This window comes from Carassius gibelio, chromosome B12, assembly GCF_023724105.1.
Source record: "Carassius gibelio isolate Cgi1373 ecotype wild population from Czech Republic chromosome B12, carGib1.2-hapl.c, whole genome shotgun sequence".
NCBI classification, from domain to species: domain Eukaryota; kingdom Metazoa; phylum Chordata; class Actinopteri; order Cypriniformes; family Cyprinidae; genus Carassius; species Carassius gibelio.
In genome coordinates, this window is record NC_068407.1 from 5,268,924 (window position 1) to 5,294,231 (window position 25,308).

Here is a 25,308-nt window from a genome sequence, read left to right on the forward strand (position 1 = left end):
AGCACAGCCCTAACCACTGGGTGGGGTTAGGTGGGAATTATAATATAAAAGCCAGAACAACACATACTGCTGATATTTAATATTTGAATGTGTGTTTTTTTCATGACTATCATTATTTATTTGGCTTTTGAGACATATAATCAGGCTGGCCTCAGGTAAGCACATCAATATAAAATTCTGGTCTTCAAAATGTTTTTTTTATATTTCATACCATCAGTTAACCATCTGATTTAAGTTCATTTGTGATCCTGTTTGAATGTATTTGGTTGTACAGAGTCATGAATTGTCTACTGCCGTTACTTTTTGTGCTCTCACTGGGAGGTGCTCAGAAGAGCGCTAGACAGACTGTTGAGTGGGACTACAAAACTGAAGGTAAAATACTGCATATGTATATTTAAAAAATTATATTTGTCTATAAAAGCTTTTGAAATGTTATGTAATTCTAACACGTTTAAGTTATATTGTGAATAATTATACCATGATAAAATATTTAAATGTATTGACTGTAAATGTTTAACAAAAAACAACTACAATCTTTTGTGTGTGTGTGCGTGTGTGTGTGTTAGCTGAGAAAGTAAACTTAAGAGGATGTGCCAATCTCACATTAGTCTTGGATAACTGGAAATATGCCATCATGACCCAAGTCAAAGACCTCCTTCTGAATGATCACAGCACAGTGCTACCAGACTATGGAAGGTATGTTTTAAAAAATAAATAAATAAATAAATAAATATATTCATGTGCTTGCTCCATCTTATGTGAGTTTTTTTTTTTTTTTTTTTTTTTTTTTTTTTTTTTTTTTCTTCCTCCCAGGATTCAGCCATTATCTGAAGCTCTAAACGACTTGTACAAGGAATTTAATTCCTTGAAAGAGAGACTAGCAGAGCTAACCACTAAATTTGAAGGAATAGAGTTATTTGTGGATGAAGCCCGAACCGGCAGAAGTCACTCACCTCATCGAGCGGAGCGGCCACCTCCTGAAGGAAAGGGAATCCCACCTGAACCTGGCACAAGACAGGGACGCAGGAATAGGGTGGTGGTGCGAAGAATAAAGAAACCTGATAATTCACAAGTTTAGGACTAATTCAGGTATCTTCCATAAGCATAAGACCAGATTTATTGTATATTAATTATGTTGGATATTTTTTTAAATCAGGTGATTATGTCTGTCTTTATGTTTAAATCAGGAGAAATAAATTAAGGTTTTTGGTGCATTTAGCCACAAGATATGAAATACAATGGGTCAAAATCAAGCTTTTTCTTCTTTTGTTGCTTTTTTGTATTCATTATAATTATTTTACTCATTATAAATAATTTAATTATTTTTAGATAATATGATGAGGAATGGCAGCTTCTTATATCATGTCATCAAAAGCATTTGTTGTATTATTTTCTGTATATTGTTTCTGTTGTTCTGTAAATTTTCCATGTTTTCAAGTTTCAACTCATTTTCCAGCCTTATTACATTTTTTATATACTATTCTTACAGTGGTTGTAGTGTTTTAGAAAGAATGCAAAACATGACTGCTTTTTTATAAATCTTTGTTTGCTTGATAAAAGATTTATCACAGTATGGTAATGAATTGACTTATGAATATTAATTTGTTTGGTTACGTGACGTCCGACGCAGTAGACCTACCTGACGTCTGCATGGTCTAATTAATATTCTCTATGCTATTCGAGAGATGGAAGTTCAAAACTATTACGTAGTCGTAAAAATATATTAAATACACAGTATTATACAGGAGATAGAAATAGGTTTGGGAGCTTTTTATCACAGTTTTTATTTGTTTATTTATTTATTTATTTATTTAATCACTGACGTTATCATTGTCCGTTATATTTTGATTCCTTCACATTCTGTCAAGGTAAGTCAGCGGCAGACTTTCAAACTTTAACCTTAATTCCTTTATAAAATAGGATAGGCTATATTGAAATCTCAATTATTACCCAATTGTGTTGGAAAAAAATAAATAAAAATAAGACGAAGTTTATTTACATTTCAGCTTTTTAATTTTAGCTTGCTTGTTTTCCATCGAGACGTTAGCTGCTTCGCGCTCTCTAGTGGCGGCGTTTCTAGAACTGCAGGAGCAACTGAACTTTCGTTTCTGTTAAGTGTGGTTCATAAAGCAGACAGTATTGCTAACAGTGTTTTTCTGGGTCGTTCCTGCTCTAAAATCTGTGGAAATAAAGAGCAGAAGTTGGTTATTGCCCAGTGAGAATATAAACTGACCAACGTGAGGGTGTTTTTTATTTTTACAATATATATTTATTTATTATACAGAGAGAAAATACTGTAGGATGACGTGCTGTATGTAAGATTTTGACTTTACTAAAGCATACAAATGCCGTAATATGTTTGCAGGTGTTTAAGAAACATGCGCATCCGGGCCTAAATGTCAATCTTTGTTTTGGTTTGTGAAACCCGCCCACTGCCAGTTTACCCAATTGTATTTCAAGATCACGCGTTGCCAGTTGACGGAAAACACAGCTTATTTAATTTCATTCTTCATCAACTGCTCTCGTTCCTGTTTGTGTCGTACAAATACAGGCAACCTGTATTTGGGTCAATTCTGAGGAGGAGGGGCAGGGTGGAAAAAAACCCTCTCCAATATTTTGAATTTGGACTCCAATACCTAGTTCAACCACTCGGTGTCAATCCTACAGCAGCTTTAAAGAGATATCACAAAAAACTCTTAGGATGTAAAGTGATAGTGAGGACAGAAGAAAAACGTACAGTACACTGATTACCAATTAAAACAATTTTCACAAAAAAACATCAGTCAAAGAAAACCATATGAATGTACCTCAAGTGTGTATTGTCATGCACCTCATTTGAGATTTCTATTTATAGTGCATGTCCCTATGCCTTTTTCCTAGCTTTCAAAATGGACATCGATCACTCGTGTGACTTTTCAGAAAGTGCTGTGCAGCATGAGGACATCCCACCTGATCCTGCCCTGCAAGAGATCTGTGGATCTGAAGCAAACACAGAATTCAGCAAGGATATGACAGAGGTGAAAACAGAAACAGTGATCAACATTATTATTATTTTTTTATGCTTAAACAAGAAAAATCTAAATACCAGTGCAATTTTCAATATGTTGAGACATGGTGAAAACATGAAAATGTCTGTTTGACTTGTTCAGGTGAGCACAATGACTTCATTTGAAAAAGTGTCACAAGGAATAAACCATGTAGAAGGGGGGTGGGCAAAAATGATCAATGCAGACGACACAGAGGTGACTGCCCGCTACAAGAAGAAATATCTGAAGGATGAGCACTGTCAGCACACGGTTATGGAGACTGCTAGTGTGAGTGCCAACACCAGAAACATTTTAGCAATATATCAGTCACTGCAAAGTGAGCAATCATTTGGTTAAATTATAGAATGTTTGGTGCGATTTTCCCCCTCTCTTAAGCAAAGAGCATGACTTTGATTTAAAGAAAGTTAATTTTGTTTACATTACTTTAAATGTCTGTAAATTTTAGGAATAAATCAGGTAAAGACAAAAATACTGTGCATTTGCCCATCCTCATGTTTTTTCTAACTCATTTGATGAGACAGATGCAATAAATTTGTCATTCTTTTATACCTTTATCAAGCTTTTGCATCCTTGTAAAGCTTGAAAGCTGCCGTCTCCATTCATTTTAATTGGATAGACAAGTATTGAGTCTAAAATTGTTCTTTTATGCTCCATGGAAGAAAAAAACTTTGGAACAGCACGAGTGTAAATAATGACAGATTTTTCAGTTTATGGTGAACAAATGCTTTAAGACAAGAGTGAGATAACTGGATTGATTTTGGTTTCAGCTTTTTCAGAAAGGCTTATTAAATCTTACACATCACAAACACTTCATCAATTCTTGTTTTCTTGTCAACTGAAGGTCATGGAACACTGCAACCAGTGTAAAGAAGCAGAAGATTGTTTCCCAGATTTAAAAGATGAGAAGGTGGTGCAGGAAATAGAGTACAAGCCATCAGCAAGAATCATCAGTGTGCTAAGGTTATTAGAGCAGTTAGGATGAACAACTAATGTACACATGATTTGGCTCGGATGGATGGGTGGATCAATAAATAAGTAGAAAGACAGATAGATGCAGTGTGTGATTTATGTGGCACAACTTTAACCAAAATCCAATGTGATTTACTCTAGAGACCCAAATAAAGTAAAACGCACTGCCACCAGTTTGTCCTGGCATCCGCTTGATTATCATAAACTAGCTGTTGCCTACTCTTGCCTGGAATTTCAGAGAGCGCCCAAAAATATGAACTTTGACTCCTACATATGGAACATTGGTATGTTATACACAGATTCATTGATGACACTATTTATGTATTTGGTAAATATATATATATATTTTTTTTCTTTCATCTACAGAAATTTGTAATAAACCAGAGATGACTCTGAAACCGATATCTCCGCTTGTTTGTCTGGAGTACAACCACAAAGATACTCACATCCTTATTGGAGGAAGCTACAATGGACAGATTGGTGGGTTTCTATTATGAATATGAATTGCATATGAATGATTATATAGGGAGATGTGCTTGTTTCTAGTCATCAGACACATTTGTGCAAGCTCAGAGATGCTCAAGTCCTTACAGTCCACTATGTGTTTGCCATTGATTGCAAACATCTCAGATACATGTTTGAAATCACAGCTGCAAATGTATTTATGTAAAGGTACACAAATGGTCTCAAGTCAGAGAGTTTGCCTTATTTCCAGGCTATTGGGACACTCGGAGTGGCAGCCAGCCAGTACAGATGTCCGCCACTGAGCATAGCCATAAAGATCCTGTTTATAAGGTCATCTGGCTGCAGACAAAGATAGGCACTGAAACTTTCTCAGCTTCTACAGATGGTCAGGTCTGTGTACAGTGGCAAAACAGTCCAAAAACATTCAAATAAGCCACCGATATTTCACAGAATGTATCGCTTATACTAACAAACCCTTCAAATTAGTCAGATTAAATACTGTTCTCAAAGAATCATCTATCTGACACCAGGTACTGTTCTGGGACATCCGTAATATGAATGAGCCCACCAAGCGGCTCGTGCTGGATCCCAGTAAGAAGGGAAACCGTGAAAAAGCCTTTGGTGCAGTCTCAATGGAGTTTGAAAACAGTATGGTAAGAGCAGCTCTCATTTTGTTTGTCTCATTTCATTGTGGAAAAGGTGGAGAGTTTTTTATTTTTATTTTTTTGCTTTTGATTACAAAAGGCCAAGTTTCTGGTGGCCACAGAGCAGGGGGTTGTGGTCTCATGCAATCGTAAGTTAGAGAACACAGATGATCCGATAGTATGCATGTACAGCGGACACCATGGCCCTATTTACGCCCTCCAGAGGAACCCCTTCTTTCCGAAGAACTTCTTGACTGTTGGTGATTGGACTGCCCGCATCTGGTCAGAGGATATCAAAGAGTCCTCCATCATTTTGTCCAAGTAAGAAACTGTTATTGTTCTGAAATACAGTACTGACAGAGCAGCAATTATACCAGTTAGATGGGTTTTATTTTACTATTTGTGATGCAAAAGTTGGATCAACTGTATTTCAAGACAGTGGTTCCCAACCATGGAGCCTGGGAATACTTTAAAAAGTATTTAAATGAATACATTATTATTTATACTAATTTAAACACATCTAACTCTGAATTAAAAGGCTAAAGAACACATTCAATCCAATCTTATTTCCTTAAAAATGTTTCATCATTAAATGTTTGTTTTTTTTCACTGAAAAACATACAAAGAGCTCCTGGAATCACAAAATCATAGAAACTGTTTCCACAGATATCACATGACCTATCTCTTAGATGGCTGTTGGAGTCCAATCAGACCATCGGTCTTCTTTACAGTGAGGATGGACGGCACCTTGGATGTGTGGGATATACTGTTTAAACAGAAGGACCCCATTCTCAGTCTCAAAGTCAGACCTAAACATCTCCTCCTACTAAGAGTGTCTCCTTTTTAAATATCAAATCATTATGTGTTTGTAAGTTTGTTTTTCTCATAGGTTTGTGATGAAGCTTTGTACAGCATCCGTGTACGAGATAAGGACTCTATGGTGTGCTGTGGATCTCAGCTAGGAACCGTTAGACTGCTGAAGATGTCACCAGACCTGTGCACTCTGCAGAAGAACGAGAAGGCCCTGGTCTCAGAAGTGAGACATGAACATTACATTATTCATTTAGCTGACGCTTTTATCCAAAGCGACTTACAATTGCTATATATGTCAGAGGTCACATGCCTCTGGAGCAACTAGGGGTTAAGTGTCTTGCTCAGGGACACATTAGTGTCTCACAGTGGATTCGAACCCAGGTCTCTCACACCAAAGGCAACACCCCATAACTTCCTTCACTTATGCAAACACATTCACAGTTTCAAATTCATATTGACATAAGATTTTAGTAAAGCAGTTGGACAGCTGAGCTGTTGGAGTGGATTTTTACTTCATTTCAGATGTTTGAACGTGAGACCAAGAGAGAAAAGATTCTGGAAGGTCAGTACAGAGAAAGGCATCAAATGAAACATTGCTCCTCCAAAGAGGATGAGGGAGGAAAAGATGACATGGAGGAACTTCTGGCCTGTACAGAGAGAGAGTTTTTTGAGACTGTGGAAGCTGAGAAGAAGAAAATAGAGAATGGGGAGAGAGAGAGAAGGTCAGGGATGTTTTGCTTTCAGGGTTAACACAGTTGGGTTCCACTCTTTATCAATTTTAAACTGACTGTTAGGCATGTTATGATTTTGTTATGATGTTAGCAGTCATCAGTCTATACCAGCCAATCAACCAAAAATATGTACCTGTAGTTTAGCTGGTTTTGAATCTAAGGTTTCTAAGACTGTTTCTTGTCCCCATGCAGGAAAGTGGTGTGTGTAAAGACATCCAAGTAGACCACGGACCCTAAAGATGCCAAATAAGAAAACTCAAGTTGCAAAAAGACTTTAAATCAGTTAAATCAAAAATAAATGGAACAAATCATCCAAGATTATTACCCTTACTGCCCCCCACCTGTTTAAAGATTTTTTTAAAGACATAACTTTAGTATAAGCCATAATACATGAACCAACTCAGTATCAGTTGAAGACATGCTTGAACGTTAAATGTGAAATATGAATGTGTCCTTTAATATCTGTTTTTACTGTAAACTCATGAGTATGTTACATGTGTAAGTTATTGTCATCCTAAAACATAGTATACACAAATACCCCTGAATTAATGCAGAAATGAACAGCATTAAAAACCTTTAAAAGTGAACGGTCTACCTGATTTTGTTTTGTATAATGTAAATCTGGGCATGAAATATTGCCACATGATGGAAATATTTCTTCTTAAGTGTACCGTCTTTAAGATGGTTAATGTTAACATTAGCACTTTTTGTGAATTTGAGGGTAAAATGTTAATCCACCTTTCAGCACGGATTAACACATCTTGATCCTTTTCCAGGTACCTATTCCTTCAGTCTTTGTAATAATGAATTACTAGTTACAACAACAACATTATACATTATTAGAATGGTTTGAATGTGTTCATTTAATAGTACAATTTAACAAAAACAACAACAAAATAATAATAATAATAAGAGTGAGTGAGGCATAACCTAATGTTTTTTTTTCTTTTCAGTTTGTATAAATCTATAAATATACATATTAAGCATTCGTTTTTTTATCCTCCATTCAAGTTAATATCAATCAAACTGCTGATGGATTGTTCTGATTAAATAATAATAACTAAAATACAAAAAAAACAAAACAATAAAAACTAACACAAAAATATGACTTATGAAAATTAATAAAAAGTTATTAAAGCGTTATCTGTTTTTGCAAATAAACTCTTCATATAGAACAGAGATAAACATTCATTCAAGTAATGAAATGTACTTTTGCAATCTTTAAATATTCCGTGATATCTTACCATGTTTTAAATGTTATATATTTCAACTAATATTTTCCCAAGTATCGACACGAATTAATATTGCTATTCCCCTACATTTTAGTTTAAACTATCTCAAAGATAAGGCCCTAGTGCTAAAGTAAAACTATGCGTGGTCATGCAACGTCAGTTTAAGGATAAGATTAATATTCATGAGTGAATCTTTCGTAGTTGTAAAGAGGGAACGGCCAGTGTCTAGAAACCAGCTGGTGAAACGAAACTGAAAGTGTAGCGAATGCAGTAAGAAGCCGAACTGAAGTGAACTGCAAAGAAGAGATAAGTTTGCTGACAGGAGTGGTGACTATTCAGGGAGAGTGACTCTCCAAAACATGGATGTGTCATCTTTTTACAATGCAAAGGATCAATTCAGGTACGTTAAGTCATAACGTTGTTTTTAATATTATACATTCGTTTTGTTGCAAACAAGGTTTATGATTCATCGGTTTTTTCAAATGTGCTGTTTTGAATTCTATATTTTACTTTGCTATCAATTAATCCTATTTACACACGTTTAGATTTCTCTTTTCGGGAAATGTGTGAGGCAGTATTATTTCTGATAAAAGAAACCTAAGATAAGTTATGAGGAAGTGGTTAGAAACCTAAAGGAGAAATTATGAGGAAGTTGTTATTGATGAGCAGAGATGGTTATAAGAAAACCTTGTTATGAATTTTAGAAGGTATGTCAGTTATTTATGGCAGATATGGCAGTAAATTAAGGCAATGCAATATTCTGTAATCCCTTATGAAAAGTTTCTGTAGTTGTTGTATGTTAAATTTTGCCGTAAAAATAAAATAAAAACTTCTGCACAGCACTAACTCCCTCACTTCTGATGGTAGGCCAATAGTGAAGCAAAAATGAATTATTATAAAAAAAAATGCATAAATCTTTATATACATATTCATATAAAATATTTATCTTAGAGAATATTTGACACTTGAACCTCTTTTGCAACAACCAGGAAGCCAAAAGCTGTGAGACCATAGAAAATGACAAGGAAGAGAAAGCGTGGAGAGAAAGAAAAGGCAGGTGCCCAGAAGAAGGTGACTCAAAAAAGTGATGATGGGGCATCTTCATCCAGAAAACGTTCACAGAGCCAAACAAAATGCAAGCATACTAATCAACCAAGCCCAGACAGATCCAGATCCAGAGGCCATGGAGAGCACAGCACAGGCACAATAGAGCCTGAACCTCCAAGTAAAGATGCTCAGACTCAAACAAGCCTAAGTAGGTCTGAAAACAAGAAGACTCAGACAGAGACTGGCAGGCAAGCAACACAGCAGACACAAACAGAGCTCAATGAAAACACTGAGAACACAGAAGTGTCAAAGCCCAAAGAACTCAGTCCTGAAGATGTCAAGATGGAGGTAAAAACTGTCCTGTCAAGGAACAAAGGAAATGAAAGTGATGGAGAAATGGACGAAGGTGTTGATAGGAAGAAAAGAAAAGTGAGTGAAACAAGGAAACCTACAAAGGAGACAAAAGAAAGGACCACACTCTCAGATTGTTGCAGAGAACAAGATGGAGATCAGCAGAAAGGAAAAACAGACACAAAGGAAAAACGTTCAGGAGGGGATTCACAGAAAGACCAAGTCAAGTCAGGAGCAAATGAAACAAAATCATATCCAGCTGAATCAACGATGTTCACCTTCTACATTTATGCTGTTCTGGACAAAAGATTCAGATTTAACAGAGTGTATGATTCCCTGTTGGTTTATCTGTTTCAACGGGATCAAAATATTAAACTTGAGATTAAACATTTTACGTAAGTTTCTCCTTAATTTACATTTTCATTTAATTTCATATATACAGTACACATAATTAACCAATCGGTAAGCCCCTCGCCTCAAACACTGATGAGCCAACGGAAGTCGAGTATCAGCTGCACGGGGAGTTCAGTTCCCTGTTCAGTTCATCCAAGTGCAGCTCCTATCTCTTTGACTGGAAAACATCAAATTCTCCAAACCTGTTCTCTAAGTTTAGGATTAAATTTCATATTTGAAATTGCCAAAGAAATAGCTTATTTCTCAGGCTACATCAGTCAGTGCACATGCACAGTCCTAAGAGCACGTCTCAAAACGCTGACCGTTTCTATAGTAACCAGGACGCTTCTAATGGCAGCTGCAGTGATGCGATGACTTTACCGATTAGCGATTGGGCTTTTCATTCAGAAGGCGGGGCTTCCTGTGATTGAGCGGCCATAATGTGGGTCACATTTTTCCCATTTCAAAACTATATGACACGTCTTGGGTAATCTATAGTCTTTGGTATAGTATAGCATAGCCTGGCAAACGCGATATGCATGAGAACATATAACTGATGTTAAGTCATGAGATCTTTGTGTTGTAAAGTGTAAGAATATTTTAACGTCATGTTTCTTTCTTGTTATTCAGGGTCCTAAGCCAGGGTGGCTGTTTGATTGAAGCAAGATTTTCAGTTTCTGAAAGCACTGTGAGGGGTTGCACAGTACACTATGCTTATGCAGTGTATCAGAAACAAATGCATACCATGGAAATAGCAGAGAGAAATGTTGAGATTCCTGAAGACAATACTGTCAAAGGTTCCAAAATCTGAAGATTGTTTTTTTTTTTTTTTTTTTTTACTATTTCCTGTACATGGTATGATAATGCCTGATCTTGATGTTGTATTTTCCAGAACTTTACCTTTATGAAGGCTATATAAGCTGCTCAAACCCAGGTTGGTGGAGTTTGTTTCAGTCTCAACAAAAAGACATTTGCAGAGGCTGGGAGACCTCTGCTCGTGTGTTACTGGACAGTGTTTTTCAGAAATGGCAGCCATCTAACCTCGAGAGTAACAAGGCATTTATACAACAGCTAAATGATTACAAAAATGGTTTTCAGTCACACCGGGTGCAATTCCCTGAGTGTCTTGTGCCATCTCCAATAAAAGTATGTGCGATCATTTTAATGCATTATTTAGTTTAAGAAAACTACAGCAGAGTAAAATGACTGTAAGCGGGGTTATCTATGTTTTAGGTCTCAGATTTGATTTCTGCTAAACTGAGTATGATTTTGAAAGAAGATTCAAAAGGAAAAAAATCAGAGGGCTCAAGTGGGATCAGATCATTGGAAGTGGCCCTCTCAGTGTTCCAGGTGTGCTGTGGCTGTGATGTGGATCTCAGCACAAAGGACTGGGCCAAACTCTGCCAAGTAGTCTCTGAAAGCACTGCTTCTTTTGGAGAAATCCGAACAACCCTAACAGCTATACCTGTAATTAACTTGTGAGTAAGGTCTATTTGACAAACATATTTGATTTTATTTGTTTCCCATAATACAAAGTGCAAAGCAAAGGCTTTTCTACTGAATAGTTGTTATTGTTTACAAATTTAATGGGTGTGTCTTAAAAGACCACAATAATCATCATCATTTTGGTGTCTTTGCAGCACTGTGATGGGACTGATGAATCTATGTGCAAAGAGGCTGATCTCAGAAGTGTTGTTACTCGTTCCTGTCCTTCATTTTCTGAAAAAGCCAGGGGAAAAGTCAGATCCAGGCTCAGTTAAGGATGAGCAGAGTTGGGCAGGGCTTGAAGACATACATTACCAATATTTTAGGGAAAGAATTAGAGATTCCCCTGACAAAAGGAGGTCTGTACGAATACTTTTAGAGTTGCACTTTGTTATCAAAATTATATAATACATTTGAAAAGAAATATAAGAGATACATGTGTTCCTAAATTTGCAGGATGGTCCTTCAGCTGATCAAAGATCACTCATCAATGAACAAAGATAATGCTTACTTGTTGAAAAGCTGGCTTTCAATGGTGGCTTTTGAGGACATCTCTGAATTTGCTGAGCTGACAGGAATTGTTCCTGAACTCCTGATTCAGAGCATGATGTTCAGAATGAAGGAGAATGAACAATTCACGGATTCCAACCATACAGACAAAAACCTAAAGGTATTTGATTAATGTCACATTATGTAGCTTGCTCCACAGGTTTTGCACAGAGAGAACATTTTCATACCAACAAATGTTTGTTTTTTAAACTGCAGGCAACTGAGAAGGTTCTGAACCTCTTGTTGAAGAGTGTTGAGGAGGACAGAGAACGGTGTGCAAGTTTATTAAATGTGCTATTTAAGAAACGTTGTAAGCTTGTTCTTAAAACTTTAATATTAGGCAGGTATTAATTCAGAATTTCTTTAATCATAGAATCACAGAGTCCATGTTATCTGGCAAAAGCCTTTGGTGTTGCAAACATTTGCACGAGAATGTTTGCAGAATCGCTCGACTTGTCCCACAATACAGGGTCACAGTGCTTTCATTCCAACTCCTATTTAAAATGGCTGAAATTCTTCATGATCATTTTTCAAAGGTACTGTACTATTGAGATCTTCTTGAGAGTAATGTTAAAGGTGGTATTGTGTCTCTGTAAGCATATTGTTCGATTTTTCAGGGTGGAGAGGAAATCAAACAAAATCAGCTCTTTCTCATGCTTAATAAACTTCAATTGGATTTCAGTAAATGGAGAGATGGACTGCTATACAATCCTCTGATGAAGGAGTCTAAAATTGCTTACCCTAAAGAAATACAGGTGTAGTAATTAGTACAACCAATCAACTTAACAGTTAATTTTAAACGTTTAGAAACTTTTTTTAGACACTATTCTTCGAATTCTACCAAGAGATCATTTTGTTTCTTATGGATCCTTTATCAGCCAAATATATTTATACTATGCAAATTTTTAGGTCAGAGATATTGGTAAGTGACTGGATCTAAATAAATTTTTTTTGTAGTTGTGGAATGACTTGTATGGGATTGAGTGTTCAATACCAGGCGTCTCTGAAAGCTGGAAGGGTTTATTAGACCAAGACCTGAGACAGAGACTGTCCCAAGTAAGATATACATTTTATTTTTAAAGTACAAAAATTGAAAATGGTACGCAATGTACGGTATGTCATCATCACCCTCCTTTTGTTTTTCAGATCTCTGACTCTGACAAGATAGTTGTATGCTGTCTGGAGATGTCAGGAAAGACTATTGAGAATAGTCATGCAAACCTTCAGTCGTGTTTCAAAGAGATGTGTCAGGCTGCTATTAAGAACTTGTGTAAGGTAATGTCAACATTTCATGCTAAAATAATTATATTGTTTATTATTTTTTCTGTATTTCTGTAATTTATGTGTCACTCTCGTTTTCTTTCTACAAAAAAAAGTGGTTATTGTATTTTTATTTATTTGTACATCTTGTTCAGGTGTCTTTTTGTAGTAATTTTTTTTTCTTTCTTGCAGGTAAATAAGGAAGGAGACCTTTTACGCCTTCTTTTCACAAAGTCCATTTCATGTCCTGTTGTGTCCTCCATTATTGTGGAGTCAGCAGCTCGCTTTGGAGAAAATCTTGATAGTCGTCTACTAGACCCACAGTCAGCAATCAACTTTCTCTTGTCTCAAGGTACAGTGACCAGTTCTTATAAGTTTCATGGTTTTAAAATAGTCTACCAACAAAGTGAATAATCAGAGAAAGAACACTTCGAAATAGTTTAAGAATCCTTCATGTATATACAATAATACCTTAGGCCGGGGCAGCAGTTGTTCTGTAAAATTGTGGTTTACAGTATGTTTTATTTCTACAGAAAATTGGAATAAGTGGAAGTTGGAAGAAGATGCCAGTCGATTAATAGCAGATTCTCAGCAATACTTTGGTTTTCTGATTCAGACCCTTTGTCAGGGAAGTATATCCCTTGACCCCCTTAAGACCATCCTTAAGTCAAAAAGTCAATTTCAGATGCTTTACAACCAGTGTAAGTGTCATGCACTTAGTATCATTACAACTTATAGAAGAATCGTTAAGCACAAGCTTATTCATCATTTTGTTTATTTTGTCATTAGATAAGAAGAACAACAAAGAAGAGAAAATCTCAATCAATGTGTCAGAGCTACTCAGTCAAAGAGAAGATGATTTGAAGGCCTTTGAAAAACAGAAGGAGTTCATGACCAACCTTATTAATATGCTGGGGAAGATTACTGATGTTGTAGATGGTAAGGAAATTACCTTTGGACAGGGCTTTTTTTTAAACGTTTTGAAACCAAGGATTACATTAAACAAAAACATTTGTCAAGTCTTTTATGAAACTCTCTCAAGATTTAGTTAAAATTATGATGTGTGTGTGTATGTATATATATATATATATATATATATATATATATATATATATATATATATATATATATATATATATATATATATATATATATATATATATATATATATATATTAAATGTAATAATTTTGTCTCAGTACCAGAGGTTTTTTCCCTTGAAGACATGGTCAAAACCAACCTGCGGAGGGTAACCCTGGACAAACTGGTGGAAGTGCAGGCATATTTCACTAAAGAGGATATTGGCAAAAACAAAACAAGACGAGTGTTATTCTACTATGTTGATCCTCAAGTCCTAGACATGGCACGGGAGATGCATGAAGTGAAAACCAGTAACCTTCTTCTATTTTTATGGCGAGAAAAGGCAAGGGAATATTTTAGGCCTGGCCCTTACCTTTTGTCACTAAGCCTTAGAGATGTCCATAACAAAATCTGGAAGCCTTGTCTCACTGGCTTCTTCAGTCTTGGTCTACGGATTGCAGTTGGAGACATTTGTTTTAAAGAGGTTGACCAAGCTTTAGAATGGTGTGGAGACAGGGGCGAAGGAGATCGTTTAAAGAAAGAGCTTACTTTGATGGCCACTATCCTGAAAAGCCATCAGGCTCTGGATGAGAACTGGCCAGAGAATCGGTTCATTCAGATTCAAGAATACAGACACCTTTACCATGCTGCAGAATCGGCTGAGGTCATTCTGAAAATCAAAGATAAATTCAAATTACCAGGAGACTTCAGCCAAATTCATAGCCTGATTCAAGTGGTAATAAACCAATAATCACAAATTATTCTGATTGCATTATATTATATATTTAGCATGAATGTACAGTATGTTTGTTTAGATTTGTTAACATTTTATTCTTCTATATATAGAGAGATGACTCCTTCAAACTAAAAAAACTGGGTTCGCTAAGCGATGACCTCATCAGAGCCAGGAAAAAACTGGCAGATGTCAAATTCCAGCACACAGCCTGTCTGAAGGCTTTCTTGGAAAGTGATACTCTGATCAAATGGGTCAAAACGCAAATCGAAAGTAAGATTTTTAGGATTTACTTGTTTTATAGTAATGTAATGTGGAAAAGATCTTCATATTCAATACGTCTCATCTAGGTTTAAAGGACCTGAAAGTCTTTATGGAATTGGCCACAATTTCTGCTGGAGAGAATGATGCAGACATTGATAGGCTAGCCAGTTTTGAGACTGTTGTGATGGGCTATGGCCCTTTGCTTTACTCACTACCAGAAAATGCAGGATTTGAAGAGTTTATTGACTGTGCTAAGCAAGTATGGGACACCCTTGACAAAGATAAGAAACTTGTGGACAAATTGGTTAGTTTCTGCACATTTAACCAATACAATCATTATTTTAAATTGTTTTGTACAACTCTGATCTTCCATTTAATAGGTGTTGAATTATGCTTCTTTTTGATGCAGTCTGAATCTTTAAATTTAAATCTTGTATACAGGTAGACTCCAGGCGGTGGTTGGATTGGCTGAAAGGTTTAAGTGAGACTTATGGCTCTGTTGAGAAATCTTCTTTATCCATGGCCTCAGATATCAACACTGGAGGTGTGTATCATGTGGGCTGGCCTGAAGATTTCGAAGGGAAAGTGAGTAGATACTGTACAAGTATAAAAATCTGTGCTTAAAATCAGACTTTAAAAAAAAAAAACATCTTCTTAAACATTCTTAAAGTCAGTTAAAATACCTTGTCTTCTTGTGATGTGTTTGTAGACAGGTTTGGACAATGTCTTTTACGTGAAGGTGACAAAGAATGAACAAGCATGCAATGAGAAGACATACAATCTTCATGAACTCTTAGAGCTACAGAATAAGCTCATGCTGATGTCTTCTAAAGGGGAGCATGGAAGGGAGCAAGTCAACAAGTTTACTCAAGTGGGTCCATTATCATAATTGTTCAACATCCATTTGCAAGAAATATTAACCTACTTTTTATTTATTCAAAGAAATTGTCATTAGTATTGTGTAGACTTACCTCTGTTTTCATCTTGTAGGTTTTTGAAGGAGTCCAGAGGTTGGGCCGCATCCTTCTTCAGTTGCGCACATCGGGCAATATGCTCTTTCAAAACTGGGGGGCACAGATAATATGCAACCACAAAGACCAACCCTGCATTCAAGTTAGCTTTACCCTGTTGAGCAAGTGTGTTGCATATCATGGTGTGGTTGAAGATGAGCTTCAAAAACTGTGTCGCTCTCTGGAGAACTTTCATAAAGACTGGTGTAACCATTTAACTAAGATGCGCTCTCAGTACTATGCATTGAATCATTACACTTCAGAGCAAATAGTTTTTCTTTGCGAATGGATCAACAACATTGGCATCACAAGGAAAACTGTGCCACAACAAATGTGGCATCTTTTGACTTCTATTAAACCAGACTGTACCTTAAATGACATACGAGATGCCTTTGACAAAGCAACAGAGACCGAATCTATGGTGCAAGATGACCTGGAAGAGGAATCAGAACAAAACAGTGATTTTGACATGCCTTTAGGCTTTGGTTTACTAGATGTTGGTACTGAATGTTTAGAGGACCTGTGGCAGCAATTTAAAGAGAACATGTCCAGGTTCCTTACCCACCATGTGGATGTTGTAACACTTGGACGTTTCCTCTCCAATCTGTCTGCCATGAATCAAATGCACATCAAACGCAAGGTTCCTCCTGTTCTACAAGAGGGAAGGCCAAACCTTGTCCAATGCCATGTCATGGAATTGATTAGCACAACTCTGTCTTTTTACACAGAGAGTCCAGAGCATCCTCTTCCAACAACTGATGAGGTATTTATGTGCCAGGAGGAAACAACTGAAGAGGAGGTGGAGATTTTCCTCCGCCGATGTCTAGGATCACAAGGAACTGCAAGCAGTCATCAGAAGATTTACACTCTGGTCAATCCTGGTTCACTGACTTATGATGTGAGCGTGGCACTGGTGGAATGCTTTGAGACACTGGAAAGGAGTGCTGGGCCTCATTACCGTCTAGTGATGGTCTGTCCTGTAAACCAGGATAGATATGTTCCTTCTTTCTTCAGCAACTATAAAGTACAAACAGGTCTGAGTATATCTACAGAAAGAATTAAAAACTATCTTCACCATCACTTCCACATCTCGCCTGAGCTTGTTCCATACTCAGATGTCTATCCAGGACAGCTCTCTGTCTGGATGATTTCATCCGAACGTCCAGCTGTTGGTATGCTTTAGATTTTTGTATAAGTCAACATGAACAGAATTGACACTTTTTTAATGCATATTCTTGAATTAATGTACATAAATTATAGGTGCATGTTATTGAAAGTGTTTTATCAAGCTGTAACAAATTAGCTTTGTCAATGCATTTGAATGGACTTTATTTTTTGGGTTGATGTTATATTTCCCTCTTATTTTTAAATCCCTTTCCTCTAACCATCTATGTTTCCTTTGAGTATATGACGTGGTGCGTTTCATGTTGTTAAATACAGTATGGTGAAATTGTTTCCAATAATTATGCTCTTTTCTATTTCTCTAAATTGTTTTCTTATTTTTGGTCCAGGAAAGTCACTATATGTCAAGCGTCTATTTGAGCAGTTCAAAAAAGAGTTTCCAGTAGCCACCTGTCTAACAATCAGACTCATCGAGCCCTGCGTTGACATGGATAGATTTGTCCAAACCGTGTCTGAAAGACTAGCCCCACTGAGAGAGCAGGACCCTGTGCTGTTGCACATTGACATTGCAGCAGTAGGTTATATCAAAAACTATAACATGCACTGTTATATACAGAATGAACTGTGGTTCACTTATGATTTGTTTCACTACTTTTATTTTTATGTCAGTTACGTCATGGCTTGGAGGAATTTCTATTCAAATTGCTTGTTCTCGGATGTCTAAGTGACAGCAATGGAACTATATGGAGGAGAAATGCAGCTCACTTGGTGGTGATTGAGGCACTTCAGCAAGTTCAAAAAAGTCAAATCCATATGGAGGTGCAAACTTTTTCCATTTTGGTAACTTTATTTTCTTTGAACAATTGTTGAGCTACAGGCATTAACCGTTTTATTGTATTGTATTTATTTATTTATTTTACAGATAACCAATGGATTTTTGCATGCACTTCCTACTATCTTCTGCAGACCTCCTAAAGATGTCAAAGCTTTGGAGATCAAGAGAAAAGAAGGGGGGTACACATCCTTAGATCCACTGATGGATAAAGAAGAGTTTAAAAGTGAGGCCATTCAGAGACCCTACCAATATTTGAGAAGATTCAACAGGAATGTGAACTTGGACAATTTCACATATCAAGCTCAGTCTGTAGAAGGTGATCCAGTTGACTGTCTCCAACATCTTTTATCAAACTACGGGATGAAAGATCCTTCGTGGGCAGAATTAAAGCACTTTACTTGGTTTCTTAACCTGCAGCTTAAAGACTGTGAGAATTCTTTGTTCTGTGATCCAAGCTTCCTTGCTGGCAATTTTAGTGGCTTCAAGGACTTCATAGTAAAATTCATGATTCACATGGCTCGAGACTTTGCCTCTCCATCCACTGACATCTCAGATGAGAGCCCCACCTTTTTCTCTGAGAATGAGGATGAGGAAGATATCCTAACTATTCGAAAACAATGGGAGAATGAACCTCACCCATACATCTTTTTCAATGAAGACCATTCCACCATGTCTTTCTTAGGATTCCATGTGAAAAAATTTGGGACAATTCTTAATGCAGTTGATCCAAGAAGTGGCAAAGTGTTAATGGGAAATGTGATGACAGAAGAGCTCTTTTCAGACATTGAGCGACAAAGAATTAACCTTTCTGAGAATTTTGATGACCTGTCCAGAGAAGACAAGATTCAAAAAATTTCCTTTGTTGTTGGTGCCAAAAAAGGCTGGGAAAAAGGAAAATTTGATCCAGACCCTACATATGAACTCACTACTGACAATATCATGAAGATGTTGGCTATTCATATGAGATTCAGATCTGAGATTCCAGTGATCATCATGGGAGAAACTGGCTGTGGGAAGACGCGGCTTATACGATTTCTCTGTGATCTGCAACGTGAAGGCAGAGATGTTGAAAACATGAAACTAGTCAAAGTTCATGGAGGTACTACTTCTGAGGTAATCTATAGGAAGGTGAGAGAAGCAGAAGCACTTGCTCAGGACAACCGTCAAAAATATGAACTTGACACAGTTTTGTTTTTTGATGAAGCCAACACAACCGAAGCCATATTCGCCATTAAGGAAGTACTATGTGACCAAGCTGTACAAGGGTACCCTTTGAAGAAAAATTCTGGTCTGAAAATAATTGCTGCCTGCAATCCTTACAGAAGACACACACCCAGAATGATTGATCGCTTGGAGCGTGCTGGGCTAGGATACAGAGTGAAAGCGGAAGAAACAGAGGATCGCCTTGGTAAAGTTCCCATGAGACAGCTTGTGTACCGTGTACACCCTTTACCTCCAAGCATGGTACCCCTGGTATGGGATTTTGGACAATTAAGTGATTCAACTGAGCTCTCTTATATATGTCAAATTGTACAGAAACAAATGATAGCTCATGGATTGCCCCGTGCATACGAGAGTGTGATCACAAACGTTTTGGCTTCCTCTCAAATATACATGCGCACACAAGCAGATGAATGCAGCTTTGTAAGTCTTAGGGATGTGGAGAGATCAATGTGTGTCCTAGTTTGGTTTTACAACCACAGAGTTGATCTTTTTCCTGGTTGCCACAGTAATGAAACTGAGCTGATGGCCTTGAAGTGCTTGGTGCTTGCTATCGGTGTTTGCTATTACCCATCACTTGAAAACAAAGGGACATACCTAGCGACTATGAGCGAATGCTTTCCTTGTCCGTTTAACTCCAAAGAGTCACTGGAGCAGGAGATAACTTCATGCCAAGACTTTTTTCTTGAGAAAATCCAAACAAGAGGTAGAATAGCCAAAAATCTGGCTTTGAAAGAAAATGTCTTTCTAATGGTGGTATGCATTGAGTTGAGAATTCCACTCTTTCTGGTTGGCAAGCCAGGGAGCTCAAAATCTCTTGCTAAGACTGTTGTAGCAGATGCAATGCAGCGTCAGGCCTCTCACTGTGACTTATTCAAGAAACTCAAGGAAGTTCATATGGTGTCTTTTCAATGCAGCCCTCACTCAAGCCCTGAAGGAATCATTGGAACCTTTCGGAACTGTGCCCGTTTCCAAAAGGACAAAAATTTTGAAGAGTATGTGTCAGTAGTTGTTCTAGATGAAATAGGACTTGCAGAGGACTCTCCTCAGATGCCACTAAAGACATTGCATCCTCTTCTAGAGGATGGATGCATAGACAGTGATAACCCACAACCACATATGAAGGTTGGATTTGTTGGAATCTCAAACTGGGCCCTCGATCCAGCAAAAATGAACAGAGGTATTTTTGTGTCTCGTTGGGACCCAAGTGAGAAGGATTTAGTAGAGACGGCAGAGGGAATCTGCTTATCCTCCCATAATAACATTCTTCTCAAAATCAAGCACCTCCTGCCAAAGCTGGCAGAGGGCTACCTACATATCTGTAAAACTGTTGGTGAACAGTTCTTTGGACTCCGAGATTATTATAGCTTGGTGAAAATGATTTTTGCAACAGTCAACAGTTCAGATCAAGAACCAACTGACAGTGAGTTGGCAGAGGCTGTGTTGAGAAACTTCAGTGGACTGGATGATTTTGATCCTGTTAAATACTTTCGGGACATTTTCCGGAACACTGAAGTCCAAAGGCCAAGTACACTGAAAATGATTGAACAAAATCTTGACTGCAACAGTAACAAAGAGTGCAGGTACCTTCTTTTGCTCACAACTAACAATGCTGCCTTGTACATTATCCAACACCACATTTTCTCCAAGGAGAACTATACATGCCCTGAAATTGTCTTTGGATCAGGATTTCCGAAAGACCAGGAGTATTCCCAGATATGTCGCAATGTGAGTAGAATAAAGGCATGCATGGAGACAGGTCGGACAGTCATCCTACTGAATCTACTCAATTTGTATGAGAGCCTGTATGATGCCTTGAATCAATACTATGTCTGCTTCAGTGGACAGAATTATGTTGACTTGGGACTTGGTTCTCATAGAGTAAAGTGTCGAGTTCACAAAGACTTCAGACTGGTTGTGGTGGAGGACCAGGAAAAAGTATACAAAAAGTTTCCCGTTCCACTTAAAAACAGACTGGAGAAGCACAAAGTTGATAGGAGTACTGATTTGACTCCCTGGCAACACAGAGTTTTGGAAAAACTCAAAAAGTGGGCAGAAGACTTCTCAAAAGTTAATCTATCCACTGAAACAAAATTCAGCATATCAGATGCCTTTGTTGGGTTCCATGGGGATGCTTGTGCCAGTGCACTTCTACAGGCTTTAGAGAAAATTAAAAAACGGGGCCACAATAAAGCTGCTCAAAACAATGAACTCTATTGCATTCCCAAGTGCGATATTGAAATCAGTGAACCAAGGAAAGAGGAATCTAATATTAATATGTCCAAGGATGCATACATAAAGAAAGAGGACAGTGTGGCCCATCACAGTGATGAAGATGTGACAGAGTCTCAAGAGGAAATGAACCAATACCTTGATGAGGAGGAGATAGAAATGGAGGAAGGTGCCTCAATGGAAGTTGACAACAATGTACAGGATGCAGAAGTTTATGAAGACACTGAGACTCTTGGAGATGCTTCTGAACTTGTGAAAATGTATGATGAAGATCCTGTTGACACTGAGGCAAGAGACAGCTTGGACTTAAACAAAACCATGGATGAGGAAGAGCAAGTCTATGAAACAGCCAAAAGCCTTCTCTTGAATTGTGCCTCACCAGACTCTGTACTTAGATTAAAGTATTCAGAATTTGGAAATCAAGAGAAAGACAAACTTCAGAGAATGTATTTTCATCAACAAAGCCATCAATCTCTCAGAGAGCTATTAGACAACCATCTGAACAAAAATGATCAGGACAAGAACATATTCTTGGAGGTAATGTTTACTTTTATAGACGTTTACAGATGCATATTCTTGTTTTTTAGATTTTAAGAAATGCGTACTTGATTTAATTCTTATCTCTACCAATTCACCTTGCAAAATCAATGCACATGTTTTCTGTAACCAGGTAACCACGTTCTCCAATCTTCTTACTAAAGCTGATGTGAGAAATCTTGCCCCAGCCTTGGGCTTATCCACAGAGCAGTTTCTTCTGCTCTCTTTACACCAATTTGATACAGAAGCTTCTTTTTGCAGCAAGATACAGTAATGTTTATATTATTTTTGTTGACTTTATTCAGTACCTTTCACAACAAATGGTCAACATTTTATAAAACATTGTACCTCTTTTTCTGAAGGTCCTTCCTGAGGGATTCTGGACTTTCTCTGTACATTCTTTTGGTTCAAATGGACATGGAAGAGTCTTTGTGCAAAAATGAACTTATTGCTTCAGCAAAGTAGGTCCTTTGATGCTGTTTAAAGGGGATTTAATTTTTTCCTTTTTCTTTGGCGTGTTACAAGCTCTTGGTGCATAATGAAGATCTGTAAAGTTGCAAAGTCTCAAATCCAAAGAGATATTATTTATAAGTTAAGATTTGTCCACACTTCTCTAAAATAGCTTGTTCTAACACGCCCCCATGTCTACGTTACGATGTAGGAAGATTTGCTGGCAACATTTTACTTCTTTTTACTGTAATTTATTAACCACTAAAAATAACATGAGTCAGAGTCTAATGACAATTTTTTTTTTCACTCTTATTACATTAGGTACTGTACCATGAATGAAATGTTGTCCTTAAAGTCAGATGAGTGCAACTTCTACACTGTGTTTATCACAAAGCTCACCCGAATTGGGGAGCATTGTAGAACAAGTAGCAACAAGTACATTGGCTTTCAAGGAGGTAAGTGTATTAATTTTGGCAGGTGAAACTTTCGCAGTGTATTTAGATATTGTCAAATAACCATACTTATCAGGTGTCTTTTTACTAAAGGAGTTTGGCTGTCTGCACATATTGACGACCTCAGAGACTCCAGTGACATGACCTTAAATCTTAAGGCTTTTAGTGGAATACCTATAAGTAAACTCATCTCCCAGAAAGTCCAGTCAGGTATGTAAGGTACCAGTGACCAAAAGCTGCCAACAACTTGGACTATTGAACAATCCCCCTAAACTTTTGTATATAAGAAAAAAAATAAACATGAAATTATACCTCAAATCAATGCAGCTTTTTGTGAGGTGAAGTGATTCAACTTAAAAAATCTTACCTGATGGATGATACAAATCCCACAGACTTGCACTGAAGGAAAGACCTAAGCCATTTTTGAGTCTAAAAATGCCTAGAACACCTTAGCAACACCATGTTTTGTAAATTTTGCACAACTCACATTTTCCTTTTTCTTCACAAAACAAAAATAATTATATAATCAACATTGTGGATCAAAAAAGTTTATCAAAGTTGAAACAAGAATACATTTTGTTTTTTGGACAACTTTGATGAAAGGTTTTGATCCACTTCAAATGTTGTCTACTATATATAAGTACTGTTTTTTTTTTTTTTTTTTATATACAGATGTCAACGAATCAGAGGAAATTGATACAAGCGGACCAGAAAGTGAGAAGGTAAAAATTATTTAAGCTTGCAATAGATTCGATTAAACATATGCATCAGTTATATGCTATATCAGAAATAATTCCATACCCCCTGACTGAAATGCTGTGTTTAATTGGTTGTCAGGGAGATTCAGTGCATCTACACAGTTTGTCTTTATTGAGATCCTGCACCCAGAAAGCTGTTTCATTGCTGAGAGATGCTGGCAAAAAAACCTCCAGGAGTGTGGAGCGCATAAACATATTGTTTGGGCTTCTGGGAGGGGACCCTAGGCAGATAAGAGGTCAGCACCTGTATTGTATATATAAAGTTCTGATGAAAATAGTAACCATAAGAAATTACAAGCTGAAGTCACAAATTCATGTTTATATGAATTTTCAGTACGGTTCCAGGAAGTGTTGCTAAGGAGGCTGGTGGTTTCACTGATGCGGAAGGAGGAACTGATTCCTAATGCAGACGACTGGGTTTATAAAGTGGCAAAGAACCGTGAAGCTCTGCAGGAAGGTGGAACACTTCGGTACTTTAATGCAACCAGCATTAATCATTTTCTATCTATCTGTCTGTTACTTAGGAATGATTATTTAATGTCAATCAAAAGGGGTTGGATGAAAATGTCAGATAATTAAAACTTGCATGGAGAAAATAATGGTATGGAACTACTTGGGAATAAAAATACACTAGAATTGTTACTTTTAAGCCTTGCACAAGGCCTTTAAAATAATCCCTTACTTCTTACTGCGTTCACCCCTCATCACACCACAGCTGTTTCCTCCAGTGAAAATTAAGCACATATGAATGCATACTTTATAAAACGATCATGTTGCCATTTTAGAAAATTTTACTTTCAATATAATACATATTCTAGTGCATGTGGCAAAGAGGTTTGCATACTTGAGCTAAGGAAAGAGGGTTGTACTAGAAATGCAAATCTGCAAAACTGCCAAATAAAATGTCTTTGTACAGTAAACAGGTTGTGTGTGTGAGATCATGAAGACTAGAATTTGGCTTATTCAGTACTCAAATGTTATACCCATCTATGCAATACAGGACACAATCAGTTTGGTATACTATTAATCAAACATTCTTTTTTATTATTATTATTATTATTATACCCTCACTGGGTATGACTAAACGTAAATGTAAATTCAAAGTTTATTGCACTGGAGATAACTAACACACAAAGCAAAACATTTCTGTGTATTTGTTCAGGCACACTTTGTGGCGCAACCTACAGGGTGTTTTGACTCCAGTATTTGCCCAAGTTCTAGAAGTCTTGGACAGGGACTGCAACTTATACCTACTGTATGGAGAAGGGCTCAGTGAGGGTCTGGCCCAGTTCTGGCTGGATATCTTTGAAGATCAACAGCTCCTTGACTTAACTGTCTCACAAAACCCAAGGTTTTTTTAAATATATGAAACCTGCTTATGATTAAATCAGGCATTAAATGCTTTTAAATATCTAAATGTAACTGATGATGAGGTGGATTTCTCCCTTTAGTGCTCCAGATCAGGAGATTAATGTGCAGTCTCACCTGTTTATTGGAGGAGTAGAACAGCCTTGTACTGCTCCTTTTAGCTGGCTGATAAAATCATACTGCCAGAGTTTGTGGGAGGAATCTGAGTTTGTGCGAGGTGAGGTCTTTTGATTTCTGTCTTACTACAGTTGGCCTGTTAGC

General features: G+C 37.2%; 2 protein-coding genes and 1 long non-coding RNA gene across 3 annotated transcripts in view; 2 read left to right on the plus strand and 1 right to left on the minus strand.

Annotated features, from left to right (window-relative positions):
* Positions 1 to 2,813: 2,813 nt before the first annotated feature.
* On the plus strand, positions 2,814 to 7,225 carry dnai2a (dynein, axonemal, intermediate chain 2a). The gene is made up of 12 exons (XM_052570418.1): positions 2,814 to 3,017; positions 3,150 to 3,314; positions 3,889 to 4,007; positions 4,158 to 4,300; positions 4,383 to 4,496; positions 4,732 to 4,871; positions 5,012 to 5,134; positions 5,226 to 5,446; positions 5,792 to 5,927; positions 6,015 to 6,161; positions 6,461 to 6,660; positions 6,862 to 7,225. The coding sequence occupies exons 1-12, from the start codon at positions 2,889 to 2,891 to the stop codon at positions 6,890 to 6,892; spliced, it is 1,668 nt and encodes a 555-aa protein (XP_052426378.1). The 5' UTR covers positions 2,814 to 2,888; the 3' UTR covers positions 6,893 to 7,225.
* Positions 6,211 to 8,038, minus strand: LOC127968937 (uncharacterized). Its single transcript, XR_008156170.1, has 3 exons — positions 7,914 to 8,038; positions 6,803 to 6,902; positions 6,211 to 6,620 (listed from the first exon to the last, which is right to left on the minus strand). It is a non-coding gene; the product is annotated as an uncharacterized LOC127968937 (long non-coding RNA).
* A 96-nt stretch (positions 8,039 to 8,134) lies between these two features.
* rnf213b (ring finger protein 213b) overlaps positions 8,135 to 25,308 on the plus strand; it is a 31,744-nt gene continuing 14,570 nt past the window's right edge. Inside the window, exons 1-33 of the mRNA XM_052570343.1 lie at positions 8,135 to 8,301; positions 8,891 to 9,694; positions 10,323 to 10,489; positions 10,585 to 10,838; positions 10,926 to 11,170; positions 11,333 to 11,536; positions 11,634 to 11,847; positions 11,943 to 11,998; positions 12,100 to 12,262; positions 12,344 to 12,481; positions 12,684 to 12,782; positions 12,873 to 13,001; positions 13,179 to 13,338; positions 13,520 to 13,687; positions 13,776 to 13,925; positions 14,185 to 14,801; positions 14,912 to 15,071; positions 15,149 to 15,366; positions 15,504 to 15,647; positions 15,772 to 15,933; positions 16,053 to 17,244; positions 17,584 to 17,768; positions 17,864 to 18,013; positions 18,117 to 22,019; positions 22,153 to 22,289; positions 22,382 to 22,480; positions 22,791 to 22,924; positions 23,015 to 23,131; positions 23,594 to 23,643; positions 23,759 to 23,915; positions 24,014 to 24,149; positions 24,842 to 25,030; positions 25,131 to 25,264. Coding sequence (XP_052426303.1) covers positions 8,919 to 9,694; positions 10,323 to 10,489; positions 10,585 to 10,838; positions 10,926 to 11,170; positions 11,333 to 11,536; positions 11,634 to 11,847; positions 11,943 to 11,998; positions 12,100 to 12,262; positions 12,344 to 12,481; positions 12,684 to 12,782; positions 12,873 to 13,001; positions 13,179 to 13,338; positions 13,520 to 13,687; positions 13,776 to 13,925; positions 14,185 to 14,801; positions 14,912 to 15,071; positions 15,149 to 15,366; positions 15,504 to 15,647; positions 15,772 to 15,933; positions 16,053 to 17,244; positions 17,584 to 17,768; positions 17,864 to 18,013; positions 18,117 to 22,019; positions 22,153 to 22,289; positions 22,382 to 22,480; positions 22,791 to 22,924; positions 23,015 to 23,131; positions 23,594 to 23,643; positions 23,759 to 23,915; positions 24,014 to 24,149; positions 24,842 to 25,030; positions 25,131 to 25,264 — 10,807 coding nt within the window. The 5' untranslated portion in view covers positions 8,135 to 8,301; positions 8,891 to 8,918. The remainder of the gene's footprint in view (positions 8,302 to 8,890; positions 9,695 to 10,322; positions 10,490 to 10,584; positions 10,839 to 10,925; positions 11,171 to 11,332; positions 11,537 to 11,633; positions 11,848 to 11,942; positions 11,999 to 12,099; positions 12,263 to 12,343; positions 12,482 to 12,683; positions 12,783 to 12,872; positions 13,002 to 13,178; positions 13,339 to 13,519; positions 13,688 to 13,775; positions 13,926 to 14,184; positions 14,802 to 14,911; positions 15,072 to 15,148; positions 15,367 to 15,503; positions 15,648 to 15,771; positions 15,934 to 16,052; positions 17,245 to 17,583; positions 17,769 to 17,863; positions 18,014 to 18,116; positions 22,020 to 22,152; positions 22,290 to 22,381; positions 22,481 to 22,790; positions 22,925 to 23,014; positions 23,132 to 23,593; positions 23,644 to 23,758; positions 23,916 to 24,013; positions 24,150 to 24,841; positions 25,031 to 25,130; positions 25,265 to 25,308) is intronic.